General features: G+C 40.6%; 1 protein-coding gene across 11 annotated transcripts in view; it reads left to right on the top strand.

Moving 5' to 3' along the window:
* LEF1 (lymphoid enhancer binding factor 1) overlaps nucleotides 1–26,472 on the top strand; it is a 99,603-nt gene that overhangs the window by 3,550 nt on the left and 69,581 nt on the right. For 7 of the 11 annotated variants that reach the window (XR_004645932.1, XM_034772312.1, XM_034772306.1 and 4 more), the window contains exons 3-5: nucleotides 346–409; nucleotides 1,867–2,000; nucleotides 3,762–3,842. Coding sequence is in view for 10 of the 11 variants with exons in the window: in XM_034772312.1 (XP_034628203.1) it covers nucleotides 346–409; nucleotides 1,867–2,000; nucleotides 3,762–3,842 (279 nt within the window). In the remaining variant the exon portion in view is untranslated. The remainder of the gene's footprint in view (nucleotides 1–345; nucleotides 410–1,866; nucleotides 2,001–3,761; nucleotides 3,843–26,472) is intronic. The other 4 variants (XM_034772314.1, XM_034772315.1, XM_034772311.1 and 1 more) reach the window with 1 other exon arrangement.

The following is a 26,472-nucleotide window of genomic DNA, read 5'->3' as shown; positions in this document are numbered from 1 at the left end:
GTGGGGGCATTCAATTTTCATTATTCTTTGGTACCAATTTAGGAATACTATTTTGGTTCCTAAAGCTTAAAGTATTCTTAAGAAATAAGCCCCTTTAGTAAATTTAGTGCACTACTTGTGCTAGAACTGCTTTGTAGAAGCACATGGTTATTAAATTTGTAATAAAAATGACCATTATGTTTTAGGACACTTCCTTTTTAGCATGAGGTAGGACAAATATACAATTTCTTCTCCTGACCTAGACACTTAACTTTTTTTTTTTTTTTTTGGAAGATCGAGTGCTAAGCAAAAGTGAACAGATATGCATAAAAATACCTTCTTTAATGGTGGATTCTGTGTGGCTAGGTTTCCAGGCAAGCCCAAGCTCAGGAATCCTATCATGACAAAGGCAGAGAACATTCTGAAGAAGGTGAGATGTGCTTATTCTTTACTCTACATTGTTACTTTATGTCCCTCTCAATGTGTACACAGATGTAATTGCCTTTTAGTAAGCAGTTTAACTTGTATATAAAATGTGATCTGTATTTATTGAAAAAATCCAAACATTTTCAAAATTGAGCAAAAAAGAGATTTGCTGTTTATACATCTAACTTCAGTAACTAAATGGTATATCCGCTGTTTGCCAATTGAAGTAAGTAGGCCAAACAGATCTTTTTGCTGAAATAACTATTTTTAGAATATCAGAAATTCATATATAAATCTTCTCTCTTCCCTCCTTCTGACAATCCTACTGAGTTATGTATATGAAGAAGTTGTATGCTCACTTTCCAACCCAAGTCTGTCACTTAAAAAAAGCCTTAAAATCAGGAACAACATTCTAACGTTTTGATGTGCAAATTAGTGAAATCTAATACGTCATTAAGGAAGATGAGTGAAACTGACAGTGTACATTTTTAGTTTAGAAAACTGGACAGTAATGTAGGATTATCTTCAGTATATTATTATAATGGGGTTAGTTGGTAAGGAGGATGATCTCCATTAGAATTAAAATGAGAGTTCCACATAAAGTTTGGGGCTTCAGCTTTTCTTCAGTCCTGGTCCTTCTTAATAGCCTTTTATTATTTAAATTAGATATTAAACAAATTAGAAGTGGAACCCTCTTTGTTTTGAATAGGCCCCAATAAGCAGTAGGGTATCCTTGTACACCAGCCTGTATTCCTATTCTCCTTAATCACTTTCAATTAGCATGACCAGAAAGAATTGTTCATACATGCAGTATGTCAGTTAGTGAAGGAAGTGGCTCTGTCTAACCATAATACTGCACTTTCCTGCAACCAGCTGTGTAACTGATGGGAGAAGTCCATATGCAGGACAGTTCCAATAGATGCTAGCAAAAATGAAAGAATTACTGCTTTATAAATTTTATCTCCATTGCTGGTATTTGATGTCTGTAGCATTGCTTGTTGTTCATGCAATGAAAATGCACCAACATAGCCTAGAAATGGTGTTTCTCTTACGGTTTCTAAAAATTATGGGGGCCAAAACCAAAGACCACCAAGTAGCTTTAGAATCTAATGTAGTGCATTACGTGTGGGTCTATTCTTCCAAGCTCTTATGCAAATCATCCTAGTCCAATCTCTGTTTGTGTTTGAATAGACTTATAAAATAGACTGGCTGTGCTGAAGTCTTCCCATATCTTAAGTGCAGTTCCTAACAAATGCCTGTTTAATAAGCCATTTAAGGGAGTAACTGCTGTCAGAAATGCAATAAAAATAAAATGGAGGTCCCTAGCAATATGCACCCTTCCAGCCCCCCCCCAAATATTTTTTAAAAGATATTGTGTGTTTCTTACTGTAAAATGCCTCTAATGTACCAGAAAAAACTTTAGGGGCTGTTAATTTAGCTTCCACTTATTTTCTTTCCCAGGAAAACATCCGGATGGTGGTTTATACAGCAAAGGCCCATCATACTCTGGTTATTCTGGGTATATCATGATGCCAAATATGAACAATGATCCCTACATGTCTAATGGATCTCTGTCTCCACCCATCCCTAGAACAGTGAGTTACCTGTTATACAAATAGTCTTTGGAGAGACAAATTGCTTTCTGTTCAGTATATTACACTTTTGATATTATTTATGTTAAATACAACTAAGCTGAACAATGCATTGCTATTCTGTATGCTCCTTTCATTTGGTGTATAAACTTTGAGGATTTTGATTGGGTTGGTGGAGGAAAAGCTGCAAATCTAATGACTGAAGTATCAAGTTTTGTGTTTGAATAAGGCTGAAAAAAGATACCTTTTAATGTGACTTTATGGAATAAATTGTGATGGAATGGTGTAAATGCTACCTTTACAGTGACAGGAAGAACAGAAGTACTACTATACTGGCTTTAGTCTCTCCTGCTTAGGAGGGAAAATAGAGGATTGGGGGTAGGACTACTGGAATTGCTAATCTGTACATGACATTCAAAAAGAGCTGACAAATGTTTTTCCTCATCTACTCGTTCTTAGCTGATATTTATTCCTAACACAGGCTGCTATGTGTGAAGTTGTCAGGTCTGTGAGATTGACTGTCACTAGGGAAAATAACCATAGTTGAAGATATAGCATGTGGATGAACTAAGATAACTATGTATCAGAGGGATAGCCGTGTTAGTCTGAATCTGTAAAAAGCAAAAGAGGGTCCTGTGGCACCTTTAAGACTAACAGAAGTATTGGGAGCATAAGCTTTCGTGGATAAGAACCTCACTTCTTAAGATAACTATGTAAGATGTAGCTGAGAGCAACTTTTGTGTTTGTGCTCTACCATGTGGTGGCCATTAGCCCTGATTTACTGTCAAGATGAGTAATATTCTCTGGTTGGTGTAGAAGTGTGCTTGATTAACAGCTGTATACTAAATTCCCACTTGTTTTTGTAAATTAGTGGGAATTTTTTATAAATTTAATTCTAGTTGAGGAAATCACATTAGCAGAATTGCCTTGGAAAACCAGAAGTTGTTTGTGTCTCCTGTTGTAGAATCATAATTTCAGTGGAAAACAATTTCATACATTTTATTCATTGTATGCATTGCATTTTTTTTCTAGTAACAAAGAGCTAGTAAGATGCAGAAGTGTTTAGCTGACAACTTCTCTACCCTATAACTTAATTTTTGAAGTATTCAAACTATATCCCATGTGGCCTTTCTATACTGGCTTCTGCTGAAAGATATGTAAAATAAAAATTCTTGACCGATTAAATTGCAGTTCTGACTTGCTAACAAAAAGGATGCAGTCTTTAATGCTCAGACCTATGTCTCCTTGAAGATCAGGGATTTAATAAGACCCTGTGCTACTTCCTCTACCTCCAAGAAACAATACATGAGTGCAAGTGGTTTTAGAAGCAAAAAAAATCCAACTTCTTAATGTTGCCCTATAAAAATGACTAGAGAATTTAAAATCTCAAAATGTTTTGTTCTTAAATGCGTAACAGTGGGACATCAGTTATTTACTTGCACACTACTGGTACGCCTCTGCAGAAAGTAGAATAATTGATATTTCAGACTAAATTGATCAGCTTCCTTCTATTGTAGAAATATTTGAGTTGATATTGTGGGGGATAGAAAGCAGAATCATTTAATTGTAATTCTCCCAGCCTAATGTCTAAGGGAGCATGTTAAAGCAGCACCACAATTCCTGTAAAATAGTGTTCTTGTAATATACTAATGTTGACCATAAACTGAAATCTCCAGACTTAACCACAAGGCTACATACTTGAGTTAATTTTTTTTTGTTTATTTGTTTAAATGAACTATCATCTTTTGTTTTTATACTTGACAGCTGTCTTTTAGTGTGTGTGATCAAAATACTACATCCAGAAGATTATACTCGCTTACTTTGCTATTAACCACAACCTATGTGGTAAGCAGTTACTTACCCACCTCGTCACTTCTGCTCTCTACCTTTGTTGGGCTTCTAACTGTCACCCATTCAACTTCCCTCTGTTTCCTTGCAGATAGCAAGATTGAAAAACAGTTTAGATAAGTCTGTTTAAGAGACCCAAGCTCTCATCAGTGGTGTCAGTCTGACCATTTGTGTGTGAAGTAGCCTTGTGGTATACCTGAGATTCTTCATTTGCATAACAAAGCAACTACTCGTTTACCGCAACTGTTGCCTGGAGGTATTAGACAGAATTTGAAATCACCTCAGGGTACTGGTATTTTTCACACTATCTGAACAGTCTGACTTGCTTATGTTCAAATAATCCAGTAAATGCTCATTAAACTGAATGGATATTAGCTGTGGTGGCCCTTTCTAATTAAAACAATTTTATTTCAGGATATTAGACGCAAAAGTGTAAAACCAGCTCTTCCTTCAGAGGACAGGGATACAAGCTCAGGCCAAGTATCAGATGGGTAGCCGTGTTAGTCTGGATCTGTAAAAAGCAACAGAGAGTCCTGTGGCAAGCTCGGGCCCTGATGCTGCCAATGCTCCATATGCTTAACTCTATGCATGTGAATAATTCCGCTGATCTTAATGGAATTGGGTACATGCGTAAAGCTGTGCACTGTTTGTCAGCAGGGTTGGGTCATTCAACTATAGGTGTAATTTGACTTCTATATGTGGGGGAGGGACCAGTCAGGCCAGTGGGGCCACTCCTGCCTCAGGCTTGCAGTTTGGGGTGGGCAAATTGTGTCCAGGCATTCAACTTTGCACTTTTTTCCTCTGGATCTCTATGTGCAACACATACAGTCCTGTATGCAAGAGCCAGGGGAGTGCTAGTGATGTTTGTAGTTAAGTTTTCAGGAGTAATTGTCAAGATTAATTTGATTTGGGAGAGGAATAGCAATACTGTCACTAATCATGCTTAGAAAAAATGCTGGGTGGAAAACACTGTTGTCAAGATTACTGAAAATTTCACAACAATGGAAAAATGACTCAAAAGGCTGATGTTTAAAACACTAAAATTTTTCTCCATGCATACTTGATTCTTTGGCTGGACTTTAATCAGAAACTAAACTCTCTAGTAAAGTGCAAGATGTGTACTACACATGGAAAAAGAAAAATTAATGCGCTGATATTGATACTGTTCTTGACAGAGATGAAAGTCAATTTTGCGTTCAATTTTACTAGGGGTAGGCTACTTTCTCCTCCTGTGGTTCTCTCCCCCCCTCTGCACCCCCAACCTTGGTAACTGATCTTTCATTTACTTCTTGCAGAAAAACAAGCTATAAGCTCTTCTGTACCTCCAGCGCTGTAGAATAGAAGCCGCTATAACAGTACACTCCTTATCAGATAGGTGGGTAGGCGAAAGAGCAAAGAGATACGTTTAGGTAGCTGCAGCAAAAGTGATGCGCGCACACTCAATAATATGAAAACCACAATAACACCTGGTGAATATGAGTCCCGTGAGGTTGAGAGTTCTCTTAGTGGTTTCTCTTTGTTGGTGCATAGCATGGGTGTTGAAGACAGGAAAAAGTAGGTAGCTGTTTGTTTTTTGCCCTTTGAGCAAGATTAGTTTCAAGTAGCATTCTTGGAGCAAAACCTTCATAAAAACCTTTGTATTTTTTAAATTCCTACTATGCTATTAAATGCATCTCTTTCCTAGGGATTAGGCTTTATATTGTATGGTCTAGAATTCCTCCAACTCTATTTCCACCTTTTCCCCCCTCTCTCGCATGTGTGTGCATACATGCTTAGCAGAAAATAAGAATTCTTTTAATGTCCAAACCGTTTTTTTTGATTAGCAGCTGGAATTATTAAATAGACTGAAGAATATTCTCAGCAACATTTGAAAAAGGCTTGGATATGGTCCACTATGGACAATGCATATGGAATTTGCTAGAAGTTCCACTGGAAGGAATTCTAATGTGGGAAGTAGTTACAATGATGTTCAAAATTTCCAATTGCATTTGGAGCCCAGATTGTGCTAGGTGCTGTACAGAGGCACAAGACAGTTTCTGCCTTGAGGAGCTTACACCTCAAGATGAGTGAATCAAAGTTGAGAGAAGACTTAAGACAAAAATTGATTATACAGACTAACAATTTTGGTCATTGGGAGCTGTCCCTTCAAGAACAGGATAGGGCACTTGATTATGGAGTGTTTGTGGGAGCCTGAAAACAGTATGGGATTTTGGGGTGGGTGTTTGGTGCTTCTATATCCAGAGTAGAAGATGTTGGCTGGCTAAGCTTCAAATAGCTCAGGACTTGGGTTATCAAACTTATCTTTCAAGAAAGCAAGCTTCATTCTTGAAGGTGTCAACGTTGGCACTTACTGGGAAACTGGATAGTCACCAATTTGAAACCAGCCTAATTCAGGAATTAAATTTCTAATGGCTATGTTGTGGGTCTTAGTGCAAGATATGATGATGAGAGATGGGGGAGCTGGAATCAATTGTCTGAGATCAAGACCTGTATGGGCCCTAGACAAAACTACTCCGATTACTCTTTTTTTTTTTTTTTTTTTTTTAAGTGATCTCTTTTCTTTACCCACCCCTTTCCGCTCTCCCCACCCCCACAAAATGATGGCATATTAGGCAGTGTATAGGTAAATCGAGGACTTCGTTCACCAAGATACTTTCAAGGGTACTCTTTCACCAGCACTGAAATTCCACACTTTTTGTTTTTTAAGATGAAGTTTGGGGTTAAGCAAATTTGCTTATTAAATACCATACATTAAAAAATCACCTTTGGAGCCACACAAAACTTGGTACCTAAGTTGGTACTTCACTCCTATCCAGACTGTACCAATGAAGTGGGGCCCTTAGATCAGATAGTGTTTTTTAAAAAAAAAAAAAAAAATCAAAATTTCCAAATGTGGTTATCTAGCTCATACATGGAGGGGAGAAAAGAGAGAGCCTCAGCATGAACAAGTGAACCTTACGATTTCAAGCATTCCTACCAGCTGGCCTGGCTCTGATCAGCTGTGATGCCTCATGGAGCATCAGTTTGTGATGTCTGGGATAGGTCCTTTGAAACAGAGAGGAACCATATGGGGTTCAAGTTTCTTGTTTATTAAACAAAGTACACTGGGCATTTGGGAAGAGGAATGGGTGAGAGAGAACTGAAGTTACCTGAGTACCTCTGGTTTGCCCCTGTTTCAAAGGACTACTGTAGTAGCTGTGACAATTAGAATGATGCTGACTGGGGCCTTATGAAGGTCCTATGCATATACAGCACACTTTTTTAAAAGACGAATTTTTCACTTGTTTATTAACCTTCTCCAGGCATTAGTGAGGGCATTCAGCACATAGTGGTTTTCCACTGCTGCTTTCATTTCCATAAGCTGGTGCAATCAGGGTGACTCTTACTTAGAAATGAACTTCCACAACTGACCAGTTGTTAAAAATCCTTACTGGCTGTGGAGGAATAGAAAGCAGTCAGTGACACCGTTCTGGCTTTGGACTGAGCTATAAATGTGTGTACGTGACTCACTGTTATAAAAAAAAAAATCTCTCATTGCAGTTTTGCTCATTGCTCCACTTTTGATTCTTCATAGCTTTAGTTGATCTGGTTATTTATGACAATCTCTTATTTCCCCCTATAACTAGAGGCTATGTATAGACAAGCGAATTTAATGCAACTTTTAAAAACTGGAGACTGCAACTTTCATTTTAAGGAGGTTTAAAAGTAAGATGTCATCCTATTGGTGTTGTGTTCATCTTTTCTTTTTCAGTCCTGCTCCAGAGAAAATGTTGATTAGAATTGCTTGTTGCAGGCTCTCAGTACCATGCAGGCTCTGGCTCTAAAGAAACAGGCGTTCATTTGTTATCACATCCATAATGTTAGATGCAAAGAAGAAAGCATGAACCTCCAGAGTTCATGAAAGCAAAAGGGGAAGAAACATTGCCAAATACATGTCGTACTCTTCAGTGCCTACAGTCTGGATGCAGAAAAGCTGCAAATCTGACTTAGTAAGTTTCTAAAATCTGTTTTTAGGTATGAAAAGCTCCTCTGATATGAGAAGGAAATGTCACTAAAACAGTGAAGTGTTAGTATATGTCTTCTAAAAACCTTGTTAGATGCATGTGCTATAGTGATGGAAAGTTGTCTCTTACCACTAGTATACAAGAACACTCACTTTTTGTTAATTTTGAGTTGTGGAACCACAAATAAAATCTCTTCTAGTACTTAACTTAAGCCATGTCTACATTAGCTAAATCACAATTAACTCCTGTTCTTACTGTGGCATGGCTAAACAATGAGCATGTGTATCTTAACTGGCCTGTGTGGCTGAGGACAAAGTGTTTGTAAGGAATCTGCCAGATCACTAATATGCAATGTTACCAGCCCCATATGACAGCCAGTAAATAGATGGATCCTTCTTTCCCAGAGTATAGAAGGGACAGCCTAAGTCAGAGGATGAGATTGAGAGCTAGTGGTTTCATGTGAGCAAGAGTAGTAAGCCTAGAGGACGCAGTCCAGGAACTGGCTTCAGAGGGGAGGCTGGGCAACAGATCGCTTGAGAAATGGGCCTGAAAGCTGGACAGAACAAAACACTAGCCATGTCTGTAGCAGCCTGAGGGGTCCTCATAGGTTTAGTTACCCTTGTAACCTATTCTGGACTGTCCTGCGTGGCTGGATCTGTTGGCTTATTGTTTATTATAAGCTAAAGTCACTGTGACTAGAGTATTTGCACCTTGTAGTATTTGGCAGCATTAATAAAAAGAATCCTATTACTTGAAGCATGAATGTTCAAGGGAAACAACTAAGGACCAGAGATCGAAGAGCCTAGTGCTTGGCACCTATGTGTTGTCTCTAAGCTTGTGGGTACGCTGCACAAACTAGCACGCATCTAGGGGGGATTGGTACACCACCACACTTGCAGTGACATTACAATGGGCTTAATTACACTATATGGGCTTGCCTTCACAACTAAAAATGCTGTGGTGTTTCCACCAGGATGGGGGGAGGGAGTACGCATATGAATGTGTGCTAGCTATCCCGAGACTGAAGATAAGGTGCTTTAGGGCTTTTGCTGGTAGGGCAGTTCCTGGTGGGGGTACATAGTTGGCATTCTTGCTGGCAGAGAGGAAAGCGATTAGACCAGGGGTCGCCAACCTTTCAGAAGTGGTGTGCCAAGTCTTCATTTATTCACTCTAATTTAAGGTTTTGCATACCAGTAATACATTTTAACGTTTTTAGAAGGTTTCTCTCTGTCTATATTATATAACTAAACTATTGTCTGTAAAGTAAATAAGGTTTTTAAAATGTTTAAGAAGCTTCATTTGAAATCAAATTAAAATGCAGAGCGCCCTGGACCAGTGGCCAGGACCCGGGCAGTGTGAGTGCCACTGAATCTGCTCGGGTGCCGCCTTTTGGCATGCGTGCCATAGGTTGCCTACCCCTGGATTAGACTGTGCAAGAAGTCTGAATGTCATTCTTGCCACTGGTATTGATCTATTGGGATCATTGGTAGGTCATTGTGAAGAAACTTGTACAGTAACTCCTCACTTAAAGACGTCCAGGTTAACACTGTTCCATTATTAGGTTGCTGATCTATTAGAGAACATACTTGTTTAAAGTCGTGCAATGTTCTGTTACAAGGTTGTTTGGCTCGCTCCTCTCAGCCCACCTGCCTGGCGCTCCTGTTAAGGAGCAGGGTCGGGGCACAGGGGCTTGCCCCAATCTGCTGCCCAGCGTTCTAGCTGGGGAGTGGGCAAGTCCCCATTCCCACTCCCAAGCAGGAGCGCCAGGCAGGTGGAGTGAGGCAAGCCCCCACGCCCTGACCCCACTACGCCCCTGCCTCAACCAAGGTTCACAGTCATCATTGGTGAGTATACCCCATGATAACGCGAATTCGGATGTAATGCGGTCATAAGATGGCTCTGGCTGCCCCAAGCAAAAAAAAAAAGGGGGGGGGGGCGCGCGCCGGAGCACCGCCGAAGCGTAAAAAAGGGAAAAAACAAAAAAAGCGGCCAGAGCGCTGCCGAAGTGCCCAGGGGCAGTGGTCAACTGGGGGCCCCCTGTGCCTCCCTGACGGTGTCCCCAGCAGAAGGTGGGGAGGGGGCAGGGGAAGCCCCCAGTGCTCCAACCCATCTCAGGCAGAAGCGCAGGGGTGGCGGGGGAAGCCCCAGCACTGGAACCCCCCGCCCTCACTGTGGCCCCGGGAGGCAGCCTCACAGCTTGGGGGGGCGGGGGAGGGCACTCACTCCCCACTGCGGCCTCAGGCTGTGACGGGGGGACAGGGTGTCTTCGGTCTTGAGGCTGCAGTGGGGGGTGGGGAGGACATAAAGTAGCAAACGGGTTGAGCTGTAGTGGGGGTGTGTGGAATGGGGGGGACTCTGAGTGGCACCCCAGGGAAGGAGCAGAAAGGGGTGGAACCATGGGTGGGGGCTGCAGGCAGACGGGGCACAATGGGGGGCCGGCTAGCAGGTGGAAGAGGCGGGGGAGGGCACTTGCTTGGTCCCAGGAAACCTTAATCTGCCATTGGCCCTGAAGTGTTGCACCAAATCGCCCCAAACATTGAGAGGCTCAGGGCCAAATCGCCAGCTTGACAGCCTCTATTAGCCTCGCTGTCCAAGTAACACTGAGGGCTCTACAAATCTAACCACGCTGCCCTTGCTGAGATGCAGGACACCCCTACCAGCATCAGTAACTCGGGCACAAACTCATCCCACCACACACACACACACACACACACACACACACACAGCGCAAAAAAGAAAAAAACAAACAAAACAAAAAATAGAATGTGCCTTCCCCACTGCCTCTACCCGCCCCCCCCCCCCCCGCGCCCCCTTTTGGCGAGAGGGCCCAGTCCCCCCCCCCCCCCCCTCTCCCCGGCTGCTCCTTGCTCTTCCTCTGCCCCTTGCACGTCTCCCCTGCTCTCCCCAAGTGTTTCCCTCTCTCGCTGCATGGCTGAGAGCCCCGCTGCTGGAGCTGCACCCTTTCAGTTACTGTTATGGGCAGTTCACAAAGGCAAGTCCTTTTCTGCCCAAGAGAAACTGACCGGCTTGAAATGGTAAACCTCGCTATACTGCGACCCCGCATTTAGCGCGATCGAATTTTTTGGAGCCCAGTCATCGCGTTATAGCGGGGTTTCACTGTATTAAATTGTTTTTCAAATTATTTAAAACTTGTACTGTATATGTATATAATAGCCTTTGTCTGATGAAAAAAAATTCCCTGGAGCCTAACCCTCCCTCCCCCCATTTACATTAATTCTTATGGGGAAATTGAATTTGCTTAACATCGTTTCACTTAAAGTAGCATTTTTCAGGAACGTAACTACAACGTTAAGCAAGGAGTTACTGTATAGCTACTATGCGGGCTGTTCCTACCCTGGATGTCCAGGATTAGCCTCTCTAGTTATTGCTTTTGCCCTCATAACCACTAAATTCATATTAAAATTGCATGCAAAATTGAGCAGCCTAATAGTTTCTATTTTGAGACTCTAATTTTGTGGGATAGTTTTTATTTATTTTTGACTTCCCACTTCAAAGGAATCTGTCCACTCAACAAGAAAGTGATTGATTTGAGCACTTAAATAAAAATATATTCATTGAATCTTTGGGCTTGAACTAAAAGTATAGTAGTGAGTTAACTGTGCTAATCAACCAGGAATTGTCCACTCCTGTGAGAGGAAAAATGGTGATGTGAAAAACTTTAGAAGAGTTTGGGTGTATTCAGCGGACGTGTGTTCACTGACTTAGATTCCAATAGGTAACTAAAACTGTAATTTTGTTTTTTAATGAAGACATAAGAACGGCCATACTGGGTTAGACCAATGGTCTATTTGGCCACTATCAGACAAAGGATACTAGGCTAATGCCAGATGCTTCAGAGGGAATGAACAGAACAGTGCAATCATTGAGTGATCTATCCCGTCATCCACTCCGAGCTTCTAGCAAACAGGATAGGGACACTCGGAGCATGGTGTTGCATCCCTGACCATCCTGGCTAATAGCCATTGATGGACCTATCCTCCATGAACTTATCTTGTTCTTTCTGTTTTGAACCCTGTTTTGCTTTTGGCCTTCATCCTCTGGCAAGGAGTTCCAAGAGATTGACTGTGTTGGGTGAAGAAGTACTTCCTTTTGTTTGTTTTAAACCTGAGGCCTGTTAATTTTATCAGGTGACCCCTGGTTCGTGTATCATATGCAGGAGTAAATAACACTTCCTTGTTCACTTTTTCCACACAATTCAAGTTTTTATAGACTTCTATACTATTACCCCTCCCCCAGTCGTTTCTTTTCTAAACTAAAAAATACCAGTCTCTTTAATCTCTCCTCCTATGAAAGCTGTTCCATGTCCCTAATAATTTTTGTTGCCCTTCTCTGTATCTTTTCTAATACCTTTTTTTGGGATGGGGCAACCAGATCTGCACGCAGTAGTCCAGATGTGCGTGCCACAGATTTATATAGAGGCATTATGATATTTTCTGTCTTATTAGCTACCTTTCCAAATGGTTTCTAACATTGTTAGCTTTTTTTGACTGCTGCTGCCCATTGAGTGGATGTTTTCAGAGAATTATCCACGAGTCCAAGATCCTTCTTGAGTGGTAACAGCCGATTTAGACCTCATCATTTTGTATGTAGAGCTGGGATTATGTTTCCAATGTGCATTACTTTGCATTTATCAACATTGAATTTCATCTGCCATTTTGTTGCCCAGTCACCCAGTTTTGTGACATTTTATTTCTGAGCTAGGAAAATAATCTTTTCAGATAAGATCTTAACTGTCCTCCGTGGAGATGAAAGCGGACTTAAATGTCTGTTGTTTTTTGTTTTGTTAATGTAGTTGGGAATATGGCTAAGTAGTCAAATTTAGCTAGCACAGACCATCATTACTAAGTTACTTAGCTTTTACTGCATCTTTATTAACTGTAATTTAAATAGCAAACATACTGTTGACACTACCTGTAACCTTACACTTTTGTGTATAGAACTATTTTGGTTGTATTTATTATGTGAGACCGGGATTGATGTGCTCCCAAAGGTTTTCATCCACACAAGTGTTTCTGTAATCAACACTCAGGGCTTCATTTCAAGTGCCATTGCATAAGGGTTTAGGTAGATCCTGCTTAACCCGAACTGATGCATTGGGTCTCTTGGGATTCTGTGATTCCACTTCACAGCATGTAGGCACATATGCCTTCTAGAAATTTTCTAGGCTTTATGCCAGCAGTTGCTGCAGTGTGTGTGTGTATGGGTGGGTTGTGTGTATGGGGGGGGGGGGGGTTTGCTGGGGAATCCTAGTAATGCTGTCTTAAATAGCAAAATATTTTTTGTTTTGGAGATGATTCTTTGCTCACTTTTTTGAGGATAAGGGAGGCTTAAAATGTATTTTAATGAAAATATTTTTTTAATTACAGCAGAACCTAAAGGCCCCACTATGCTAGACTCTGTACATATTCACTTTAAGACACTCCCTGCCCTGCTAGCTAAACCTACTGCAAGTATTAAAACAAAGGAAAAAACAACACACCAGAGAGTGAGACTTAGCAGGATTTAAAAGCCTGATGCTGAAAGGTGCAGAAAGTTGAATTCCCATTGATGTCAATGGGAGTTCTACTTTTCTCTGCACGTCTTGGCTTTGAGCCTTGTGTGACAATACTTTGCAGTATATGTAGGACAGGTGCTGGTGCTAGGGATGAGATGACAACCAGTCTGGCAGTCCCCAAATAGGTATCTGGGAAGGACCACAGCCAGAAAAAAGGAACATGGCCTGGTAGCCTTTGTAGGGTCTGGATATAAGGGGAAGATAAATGTATTGTAGAAAGCCCAAAAGAGGTAAACTTGTAAGTTATGGGGCTAAACTTCAGCTCAAGGTTCACCAACTGCTCAGACATTTTCCTCAGGGGTTTGTCACTCAGCTGCATCATGGGGTTATAATTCCATTTTGTCTGTATTTTTTTCCTATATATTAAAACAATGTCTTGAGACTAAGTGCTCATGAAAGTGACCTGGGTGGCATTTGTCCCTCACAGTTCTTACATGTTAGCACCTCTACCCACTTCCCTGCTTTTAATTTATGGCCTCTGTTATACAGATCAGAATAGATGATCACAAGGCCCTTCTGGCCTTGGAATCTATGAATCTAATAGTGTCTTAGTGAGGTCTAGTATTTAAAAAGGCATGTTGCTTTTAGAAATTACACTTACAAGGAAAAGTCTATAACATGGTGGTCCATCCAGTGGTAATATATGGTGCTGAATGTTTGGCAACAAAGAAGAAACACGAGTAGATGATCTGTTCAACAGAAATGCAAATGTTGAGATGAATGAATGGTGTAAGCAAGAAAGACCATGTGAGGAATGTGTATACAAGTAACACCAATAAAGGGAAAAATGAGGGAGTACAGGCTCGGACTCTTTGGTGATATAAAGCGCAGTCCTGACAACTATGAGTAATAGTCCTTCAGATCAAGACTGAAGGATAAAAGACAGAGGAAGACTCAAGAAGAAGTGGTGAGATGTCACAAAGGAAGACATGTTAGCAGGTGGTGTGATAGAGGATATGGCATTGAACAGAGTACCTTGAAGCTGAGGACTTGTAGAGCGGATGCCGTTTGTGGGATTAACACAAGGAAGAAAACTCCTTGGAAATTACAATACAGACCACTAATTAGTGCAGTACTTCATTTTACAAATGTAGAATATGTAGCTTTATTTACAACAAAGTTGCCTCCCTGATGTGGATCTTATTTGCTAATTACAAAGTTCAGTAACTTACAGTGCACGTGCTGGCCATTAGTGAGGCTCTACGGCAATGCTTTAAAAGACCCAAACTTTGTTGTTTTGAATGATTATATCATGTTGTAGTCATTGTGATACCATGGCTGTGGGTGGATTTAGGGAGGGGGTGTGATGAGGGGAATGAGACAGATTGGTTTAAAACCAAATCAACCAGCGTATTGTAATCATGATTGATCCCACCATGGCTGCAACTTCGCTGGAGTAGTCTAAAAGCAGTCTTCCTGAGGAAAGCTTCGCATTTGTCCTGCTGTACAGAATAAGGCTGTCTCTTTTGCTGTGATGCCATTTTTAAGTTAATTTATGACTAAGGAGAATAGGGATGGTTGTAATAGGCTATTTTTACAAAACAATTCTCTTTTCACATTTCTGATATCACACTTGCCCCCTTTTAACTTGACTAAACTCCAGATTTTTTGCCTCCAGAGTAAGGCCTATTGTATTTAGAGCATTCAGTGGTGCTTTTTTAAACTGCTTGTACTGGCACCGGTGAGTGGAAGCAGAAAGCAGACTGAGGTTTGACTACAGCATTTCCTGAAACACTCAGGAGTTTCTACATGAAATTAGAGATTTCTGGTATCGACTGTTGTTTATGAATTGCCTGGTAAAAGGAGTAAAATCTTGCTGGACTATATCTGCAGCTTCTTCCAAAACTCTAACAGCACAGTTTCATTCTGGCTTTGTCATGTCAGTATATGCAGGGCAAGATCAGATGAGATACTTTGAGGCCTCCACAGATGATAAGAATTTGCAGACCTCTGGGGAATAGGCAAAGGAGGAAGAGTGGAAAAACTTTGCAATGAGCTTCCTTCCTCCACTTTGAATATCTAGGGCTATGCAGACCACAAGATACTGTTACTCCTGGCAATCTAGGGTTTGGAGACAGATGGCTGGACTAAGCACAAATCAATAACTTCCTGAGGGGAAGAGGAAAGAACGTTCTACTGTCTGATTGCTGGACTTCAGGAGGTGGCTCACCCCTCACCCAGTTGCCTTTTGTGGCCTTTAGAGCCGCATGGTTCCTTCCTCTTTTCCCTGATGATTGACTGCTAAAATAGAGCTGCCAGCTGGGGGAAGCCAAGCAACTTCAGATTCAGCTTCTACAAAAAATTTTCTGGGACTGAGTGAGTTCAGATGAGCAGGAACACACTTTCAATGGAGCATGATGTCATTTAAGGATACCTAAATCTTGGTGGGGATGGGATGGCTGCAGAATGCCTAATCTAACATTCAGATTGTTAGAGATGGCCTTACAAAGCAGCTTCCTCTGTGGGTGTAGAACTTCTGTGGGCCAGCATCTGCAGAAGTTTTTAGGCTGGATTGAGCCTTTCAATGAACATTTATTCAAACGTACAAGAATTTTTATATAAAAAACCATGTGTAAACATGTGCGGTGCTAATTGAGGACATTGTGCTATATCTAATAAGAATTACAAAGGATCTGTTTTTTGTTTCAGTTTTTTTAAAAACAAACTGAATAGCAAAATAATAGTGCAAAAACACTTTCAGTGATAAGTGTCTCTAGAAACACACATATAGTTTTTTGTTTGTTTGTTTGTTTGTTTTTTGTTTTTTTTTTAAGGACACGAATGGTGAAGTAGCCTTACAGCATCAGGTAGATATGGTCTTACACCCACCTCCAAAGCTTAAACCAAAACTGCAAAACCTCAATATTTTTATTCAAGCTCTTAAAATTTGTCCCCTTCTCACCTGCCTGCTGGGGAACTAAAGTAATCTCTTAAAAGCTGAGTGTCTGACAGGAACTGTCACTTCACTGAAATAGTGATTTGGGTTGTTCACATTAGACCCCCTCTTTTTCATTCACTTTCATATCCCACACCCCTTGAGACTGGGAGAAGAGGAAGTCTGTGACTGGTAAATATTTTAACTAAATTGCACAGGTGGGTTATTGCAGTGATCCCAACCCAAGGAATAAAGTTGGGGCTCTCAACCTGGGGGTCATGAGGTTATGTTGGGGTCGTGAGCTGTCAGCCTCACCCCTATATCCTGCTTCACCTCCAGCATTTATAATAGTGTTAAATTTTTAAAAGAAGTATTTTTAATTTATAGGAGAGAGGGGTCATGCTCAGAGGCTTGTTGTGTGAAAGGGGTCACCAATACAGAAATTTGAGAACCACTGGAATAACGCAGTAAGGCTTGAAACTGCATCTGAAACTGGGCCTTTGTGCCATTAAGCTTTTGGACTGGAGAGTGACTGTTGTATGGATGGGCACAAAGGAAGAGAATAAACAGGATATGCTTCACTCAGATTCCTTCACCTAACTGTTGTTTAACTCACTGGATTTTTTTACTGGGAATGATTGCAGTGCATGGCTATAGGACAGATGGCATTTCTTATCAGAGTGACAGGTAAAAGTTGACTGACTGTGTTCTTGCTAGCAAAGGGGTATTACCAGAACTGCCATAAGGGCCCCAAGTAGAGGAGGCTAACATGTTTTGTACAAAACTTTCTTGACAAAGGCCTTTTTGGAAAAATAAATTATAGAAAGCCTTTTTCCCCACAAAACTTCCCAGTTTTTCAACAAAACTGATTTGTGTATGTTTAAGTAGAGTTTTTAGGTTCCTTCCCTTTTTTTCCAGTGGAAATCAGATGCAAGGAGTTTTTGTGTGTAACACTTCAATCTCTGGCTCCTTTTCTTTGCCCATATACTTTTGTTGTTGTTGGCCTGTGTTGTCCATAGTAGAGCAGTATTTATCTCAATGACAGAATCAAACTTGTATTTCCCCAACTGAAGAGAACTCACAGCTCAGAAAAATAGACTTGTGTTGACTTTTACATCCTTTCCATTGTGCGTGGAGTTAGCGGTAATATGTATTACAAAAGTGTATCTTGCATCCTTTTATGTGCCATGTAGGCTCATTATAGGAGGTGTGGGTTAAGGCAGCATTCTTGGGATTCAAGGCCAGACACTGCACTGAATCAGAGCCCTCTACTCTGATCATGAATCAGCAGGTGTGGAGGGAGAGGTTCACAGTAGACAGTCGGGCTGTGAAGAACCAGTCCATCTTCAGGAGAGCAGGACTGGCCGTGCAAGGCTACCAACTTGTTTAGTAGGGTGGGTGGGGATGAGCGGGACTGGATTGGAGCAGAATACAGTTTCACTGTATTTAACATCAATAAAAAATGCTCATACAAAAGTGGTGAGCACCATAATAATTAAATCCGTGGTAACCACACAGCATCATTAATCTCACTCTAAATTCACAATCTCCGTCAATAGATTTAATTAATCAAATGGAATTAAGTTTATCTTGGCCAGCTAACAAAATGGAAAACCCACTTGTTGCCCCTGTTCCCCTCCAGAAAAATCATCCCTAAGAATGTATCCTCAAAGCCCTGTAATATATAAATGGCTTTTGCAGTATGCCTAGGAAATCAAAATTGGACCGACATGTTCTGCACCAGCTTCAGCCTTTGAATGGCTTTAAGGAGTAGCCCATGCAGAACACATTACAATAGTCTAATCTTGAAGTGACAAAGGCATATAACAGCAAGGTCTGCATCCATAAGAAAGAGGGACTAGAGCAGAGAATATTTCCTATCAATAATCCCCAAGACAAGGGTCACTATGACTAAAGAAATAAAAAAGCAAAAGTTAAACAATGCAGGAAAAAAGAGGAGTTGGCTTTAAAATATTATGAACATCCATTTATTCCTTTTTTTTTTTTTTTAAGTTGCATTGCTTGTATTTTTACATATTCTTCCATTCCTGCATTAGCGCACCCACACATTTAAGAAATTTTTAGCTGGCAGCTGACACGTTTCTATTATATTCCTGTTATATTTTTAAGATAGCTGCCATCCAAGTATTTCAGAATGGTAAAAACTATTTACCAAAATACCCAGTGCTGTGCATCTGTGGCCAAAGTACTGTTTCAGAGTTGCGGTGCGGTTATTGATGATGCCACTCTTCTTTTCTCTTTACCTCCTCCTCACTTCTATTTCATCAAATTGTTAAAATTCAAAGTTTTCTTCCAGTAATTTATCTGGTTTATGCCAGTTTTTTAAATCAGAATCTGGAAAAATTTGTCTTCGTAAAGACAAATCCAGTTTGTTTTGGTTTGCACTGTCAAAATTTGTCATGGAGGTTTGCATATGAGTGTTTGGCAATTGTAAAAACATTGATGTGGCAGGAACAATTTTAAGATGGCATAGTAGTGTGTGAGAGAGACTGACTGTACAGGCACTTCTGTGGAGAAAAAGCCTCGAAGGAAGCTGCTCTGATTTTTTTTTTTTTTTTTTTTTTTTTTTTTAATCCTTTAGATAACTAATGAGGATTTTATGCATTTCTAAAATGAACACGTGATGCATTACAAATGCACGAATGAACCATTGTCTGCTTACTAAAAGAAGATGGGAAGGGGAGACCATCCTTAGGCGTCTGTATTATTTCACCTTACATCAGGTGCTTAGACAGTTAAAATATTTTCTCCAATTTGACTAATTTATCCATTTGTATTTTTACTGAAGTCTTTATGCTTGAAAAAGCAGGTGCATAATGACTGGCTCATTTTGTGTGGTCCAAGCTATAAAATTGCCCCTCTGTTCTTTCCATATGAAAAACATGTTTTTAATTGTGTGAAATGTGTATAATTTGTGTGCTTTCTTTTATTATTTCAAACTAAAAACAAATGCTTCCCTCCCTTAACTTTGCATGTTCCAAACAGACTTGTGAAAATAAGTCCCCTTTCAGCTTTTGTTACTTTAAAACAGCTATTGGTGATGTCAGAGTCAATACTAAAAGCATTAAGAATGCTGGCAGAATGTAATGCAGCTGCAATCCAACATGATGTTAGAAATGGGGTTGAGAGCATAAAGGCTTTCCATATTCCCAGGGCGCACAACTGCTTGCGGCCTTGGCTTTGATCTCTTCAAAGGCTGCTGCCTCCTCCTAGATGGAGAGACTTGGCTGCCACTCGCTTGCATTGAAAAAAGGCAGAGGTCTCTATTCAGGCAGAAATCAATCATTGTGCAGAAACAATTATGTGTAATTCAACCATCATGAAAACAGGACGAGATTATGGGTTTGTTACCTGAGTTACTGTGTGGAGATGGTGAACAGAGAACGCTGGAGTCCTGCTGACATGCCACATCTTGATGACAATTATAGACATATGAATGATGTGGGCAGGGGAGGCATGATGACAAATGCTGGTCACGCTGTCCAGCAGAGCAGAAAATGAGGTTACAATTGGGAGATAATGTTTGCATATGTAACCATATTTCAGAAAGCTGGGTAAATTCAGGGAGTAGATGAGATGGGCTATCATAAACAAAGGGGTGTGTGTGTAATGTTTATTGGCTTTCTGTAATATAAAATACATCACCAGTATAGCAAATCTGAGTGCCTGCTTTTTTTAATTTTTTTTATTTTACAGAGCTGATTATTTAAAACATCTTAGCAACCTTTGGGGAAGGGGAGGAAGAGAACTGCAAGGTGAAGAGGGGAATTTCAGATCATTACAAAGGAGGCTTAATGTAGAAGTTAGAATTTTTTTAAATTGTCCATTGATTTGATTTCCTATCTCAGAATGTTTTTGTGTTGACACATTACTGTTTCTGCACAGATGTCTCCTACTATCTTCCCCTTTCTGTGGGGTATTAAGTTAATTTCATATGATTTAATCTTCAAGTAATTGTGTGTAGTGGTTTTGAGACTTGCATGGTAGTGTTTTGGCTATGGCAGTCTTGTATGTAGTATAACATGACCTGTAATAATGTCCTTATGTTGAGAATAAGGGTCTCTTCTCTCTTTTCTCCCACCCCCCTGCCCCCCAAGTAGTAATCTGTGGTTCACAAAGTTTCTCTTTTAAATAAGTCTTCATGATGGCTACTGTATATGCCAGTACTCCTTATTCAAAATCTTGTTACCTACAATATAAAGCCTTAAAATAGCCTTCCTTTTCCCACAAAAGCAAACTAAAATACATAGATGACGGATTATAAAATAGTATCACTGCTTAGTTTGATACACAGGACTAGGTTTACCTTTTATGCTGCTCAAGCTTAGACATCAGAGGCGTGAGAGCTGCTTTGAGTTACAGATCTTCAAACAATAAGTCAAAACAAAAAATCAATCCCTCCGGTCCTTGGGTGCAGTTATCTAAAGATAAAAGAGAAAAATAAAGTTATGCTAAAGCAGATAGAGGAAAGGAACAGATATGCCAAGGAAACACAGAGGACAAGTGCAGAGTTGAAGTGGGCCTAGTGTGAGCCAACATCAATGAAATTTTATCTTATCAAAAAGTTTTAGGGTTGCCAATTCTTTTCAAACTGGATCCAGTCTGCTCCAGGGCTGCCTGAAGCATTGGCTTCAATATAGTTGCTTCCCCTCACTCCCTTAAATATAACCACACAGGAATTAGATTGCATGTTAACTTTGCTGCAGACTTCAACAATATACAGACACCACACACCCCACCCCCGGGTAGGGTGACCAGATGTCCTGATTTTATAGGGACAGTCCTGATTGTTGAGTCTTTTTTTTACATAGGCTCCTATTACCCTCCACCCCATCCCAATTTTTCACATTTGGTGACTGGTCACCCTACCCTCGGGTTACGCAAACCCGACTTAGGCAAATCCGCACTTATGGAAAAAGTTCTGTAAGCTAGAAATAGGGGTTTTTTGTTTGTTTTTGTTTTTTTTTGCATAATTGTCGGGTATACGTTTCTGACTTACGCAAAATTCGAGTTACGTGAGGCGTTCTGGAACAGAATGCTTGTGTAAGTCGAGGAGCGTCTGTCTGAGAGGTTCTGATAGTCCCTTGATATTTTATATATAAATGCAGATTTCTTTTTAAAATGTTTAGTGAAAGATATAAACTTTAAACGAAAAGTCGGGCTGTCAATTAATCGCAGTTAACTCACACGATTAACTGAAATTAATCACGATTGTTGTTTTAATCGCACTGTTAAATGATAGAAGACTAACTGAAATTTATTAAATATTTTGGATGTTTTTCTACACTTTCATATATTATGTTGTAATTAAAATCCATTGAAATTGAAAGTGTGTATTATTGATTACAAATATTTGCACTGTAAAAATGATAGTATTTTTCAATTCACCTCATACAAGTACTATATTGCAATCTGTCATGAAAGTGCAATTTACAAATGTAGTTGTTTTTTTTGTTTGGTTTTGTTTTTGAATGCAGTTATGTAACAATGTAAAACTTCAGCGCCTGCAAGTTCACTCAATCATAGTTCTTGTTCAGCCAGTCACTCAAACAAGTTTGTTTATATTTGTAGGAGATAATGCTGACCGCTTCTTGTTTACAGCGTCACCTGAAAGTGAGACCAGGCGTTTGCATGGCACTTTTGTATCTGGCATTGCAAGGTATTTATGTGCCAGATATGCTAAACATTTGTATGCCCCCTCATGCTTTGGCCACCGTTCTAGAGGACATGCTTCCATGCTGATGACGCTCGTTTTTTGGCGGGGGGGGGGGAGGTGAAGTGTTAATTAAATTTGTGACTGAACTCCTTGAGGGAGTATTGTATCTCCCCTGCTCTATTTTACCCTCATTCTGCCATATATTTTGTTATAGCAGTCTCAGATGATGACCCTGCACATGTTCATTTTAAGAACACTTTCACTGCAGATTTCACAAAACACAAAGAAGGTACCAATGTGAGATTTCTAAAGATAGCTACAGCACTCCACCCAAAGCTTAAGAATCTGAAGTGCCTTCCAAAATCTGAGTGTGACAAGGTGTGGAGCATGCTTTCAGAAGTCTTAAAAGAGCAACACTCCAATGCGGAAACTACAGAACCCGAACCACAAAAAAGAAAATCAATCTTCCGCTGGTGACCTCTGACTCGGATAATGAAAATGAATATACGTCGGTCTGCACTGCTTAGGATTTTCATCAAACAGAACCTGTCATCAGCATGGACGCAAGTCCCCTGGAATGGTGGTTGGAGCATGAAGGGACATGTGAAACTATAGTGCATCTGGCACGTAAATACCTTGTGATGCCGGCTACAACAATGCCATGAGAACACCTGTTCTCACTTTCAGGTGACATTGTAAACAAGCAGTGGGCAGCATTATCTCCTACAAATGTAAATAAACTTGTTTGTCTGAGCGATTGGCTGAACAAGAACTATGACTGAGTGGACTTGCAGGCTCTGAAGTTTTACATTGTTTTATTTTCGAATGCAGGGTTTTTTGTACATAATTCTACATTTGTAAGTTCAACTTTCATGATAAAGAGATTGCACTACAGTACTTATATTAGTATTTTTCAATTCCCCCATTTCTTTTATCATTTTTACAGTGCAAACACTTGTAATCAAAAATAAATATAAAGCGAGCACTGTACACTTTGTATTTTGTATTGTAATTGAAATCAATATATTTGAAATGTAGAATGCATCCAAAATATTTAAATAAATGGTATTCTATTAACAGTGCCATTTTTTTAATCAATGGTGATTAATCATGATTAATTTTTTTAATCGCTTGACAGCCCTAATGAAAAGTCAGGCAAATCTCTGTAGTGCTTTTTCTCCCTCCAAATCTTAAATTGCACTGAGAAGAGAAATCTAGGTTTTTCTGTTTTCAGTGGGTAAAACTGTAATTTAGTGTGTGCCAACTTAATGAAACATTTTTGGTTTGCCTTGGTACATGACTTAGGCTATGTCTATGGTTCAGGGACTATAGTAGTACAGCTATGGCATTCTAGTTATGCCAGCATAACCCCATAGTGTGGTTATAGCCTACAGTGAAGAAAATGCATTGTTTCTTCCCCCTCCCCCCGCTCACCCCTGTCGCAGTAGGAACACCACCTTCCTGAACGAGGGTAGCTAAGTTGTCAGAAAAAGGCCTAGCTGCATCTATGCTGGAGGTTAGGTTGGCAAAGCTACGGTGCTTGTGGGGGGTGGATGTTTGACATAACTGTGGCATTTTAAGTGTAGACCAGGCCTTAATATCCTAAACCCCAATCTTGCACTGGGAATAGTCCCACTAAAGTTGCAGAGCCCTTCTGAAGTTTGTGTATAAAATCAAGCACATTTCCTGATTCTGCTAAGACACATGCTTTGCTATGTATTCAAATGTAGCAGAGTTTTTAAAAACGCACTCACAGCTTGTTTTTTCTTTAAAGAAAAGCAAACCTGTTAACTTTGCTGAACACATACCTGCCACCATAATTAGACTTTGGTATCACAAAAAGGGATGGAAAATATATTCTTATGTAACCATGCTGTGTAAAATAGAATTGGTCTAACCAGGTCTGTTAGTGCTATTTTTGTAATGAGCATTTTTCTTTAAAAATGCAACTTTTGTTCTTACTTTCTTTAATATGACCCAATCAGTGATATGTCTGTCTGTTTGTGGGTACAGAATGCCCACTTGACCTCAATAGGAGTAGTAGTAGTAAGTGCTCAGTACCTCTGAAAAACAGGCCTTTGGTGCTCTGATTTCAAAGGCTTGTAAGAAAACTTCAGAGGTATAACTGGTTTTTGTTTGAATCAAAACTTTTTACCTTCCCAGTCTAAAAGGAAAGATCTTTCTTAGGCCCTAAATTTAAACAGACTCCTGAAACATCTGACCTCTTGTATTAAAAGAGCTCCTTAAAAATGCTATTTCATAGCTTGATTGATTTTTAAAATTAGCATTAAGTGGTACTGGATGAAATGTAGGTGCCAAAGATCAAGAACTCCTCTCACTATATTTCAGGACTAAACCTGTACCAAAAAAATACAATAGCTCCTGCTTTTAATTGCAAGAATACGGGGAGTAGAATTCCTAAAGGAGTTTTCGTTCCAGAAAAGGTCATGGACTTGGACTCATTACCTTAGAAAGTACTAAACATGCAATATTAACAGAATAGTGTTACATCACTTCTCAAACTGTGGCCCATGGAGCACTTGCTACTGATATGCAGAGAGCTGGCTATTTGTCTGATCCTAAATCGCATTTAAAAATTCATAACTTTTTCCATGTAAGCAGTTTCAGTAGCTGCCAGAAGGATGTTATGGGCTCTCAAAAGGGGGGGTGGGAGGGAAGGAGGGGACCACAAGGCATTCTGTATGAAGTTGTGGTCCATATTGTGACAATCTGGAGATCTCTGAAAATGACAGGCTGAAGGCATTAAATTACAGCACCTCTAAGCAATTCAAAATGTCAGAGGACTGCTTAGTTGTTCCTCCCTCTTCTCCCCCTCCCCCAATTCCTGTTCAAAACTTAACTCCATTCATCACAAATTAAATTAGCGTCTTGTAGATCATTTTGTTTTGAAACCTGTTTTAATTGGAATCCTTGCTGCCTCACACTTTGCAGTACAGAGCAGTGGTATGGTATCTGTCACCAGGAATGTTGTGGTTAAATTGTACGAGAAGCTGAACTGAATCTGGTGCCTGCTAGCTATAGCAGAAGAGTGGATGGTGCGTGTGTGCATTTCTGCATTTTTTTTATTTTATTTTTTTTAGAAATATCTTTCCCATTCATCAGTCTCCCCTCACCCATGTTGTTTAGCCGCTGCAATTGTCATTATCAATTGTCAGCAGCATCTTGAATTATGTGCTATTGCAGCACAAAATTATGCAAGTATCCCTTCTGAGATTAATTCATTATATAGAAAAACTATATTTGCCCCACAAATAGAAAAAGTTTTGTAAACACCACAAACTGAGGGCCTGATCCTGAAAATCCTTGGGTCTGATCCTGGAAATACTTAGCTTGGGGTATAATGTCGGACTAAGACAAGTTGTGTTTGTAAGATCAGACCCTGCAAATGAGGGGAACATGAGTTGATGACCCCTGCTTTTTTTTTTTTTTTTTTTTTTTAATGCTATCTTAGGCCTTGTCTACACTACGAGAGTAGTTCGAATTTACTTGCATCGAATTTTTGGAATCGATATTGCAAAGTCGAACGTCTGTGTCCACACTAAGGACAGTAATTCGACTTTGTGAGTCCACACTAACGGTGAAAGCGTCGACATTCGAAGCAGTGCACTGTGGTCAGCTATCCCACAGTTCCCGCAGTCCCCTCTGCCCATTGGAATTCTGGGTGTAGCCGGCAATGCCTTCTGGGTAACAAAATGTGTCGAGGGTGCTTTTGGGTAACTGTCGTCATCCGTCCATCACTCCCGCCCTCCCTCCCTGAAAGCGCCGGCGGGAAATCAGTTCGCGCACTTTTCCAGTCATTGACAGCGCGGATGCCACAGCACTGCGAGCATGGAGCACGCTGCGACCATCGCTGCAGTTGTGGCCGCTCTCAACGCCTCGCAGCTTATCATACACCTTTCCCTGAGGCAGATGCAGAAAAGTCAGGCGAGGAGGCTACGGCACCGCGGTGATGTCCTGAAGTCTGAGAGTAGCACAGACCTCTCAGAAAGCAGGGGACCCAGCGCCGAGGACATCACGATGGCAATGGGTCATGTTGATGCCGTGGAACGGCGATTCTGGGCACGGGAAACAAGCACTGAGTGGTGGGACCGCATAGTGCTGCAGGTCTGGGATGAATCCCAGTGGCTGCGAAACTTTCGCATGCGGAAGGGAACTTTCCTGGAACTTTGTGAGTTGCTGTCCCCTGCCCTGAAGCGCAATGACACCCGATTGCGAGCTGCACTGAGTGTACAGAAGCGAGTGGCCATAGCCCTCTGGAAGCTTGCAACGCCAGACAGCTACCGGTCAGTCGCGAACCAGTTCGGGGTGGGCAAATCTACCGTGGGGGTTGTTGTGATGCAAGTAGCCAAGGCAATCGTTGATGTACTGCTGCCAAAGGTAGTGACCCTGGGAAACGTGGAGGCGATCATAGATGGCTTCGCAGCGATGGGATTCCCAAACTGCGGTGGGGCCATAGATGGAACTCACATCCCTAT

This window comes from Trachemys scripta, chromosome 5 (assembly GCF_013100865.1).
Source record: "Trachemys scripta elegans isolate TJP31775 chromosome 5, CAS_Tse_1.0, whole genome shotgun sequence".
Classification (NCBI taxonomy): domain Eukaryota; kingdom Metazoa; phylum Chordata; order Testudines; family Emydidae; genus Trachemys; species Trachemys scripta.
This window is presented reverse-complemented; position numbering and strand designations above follow the sequence as displayed.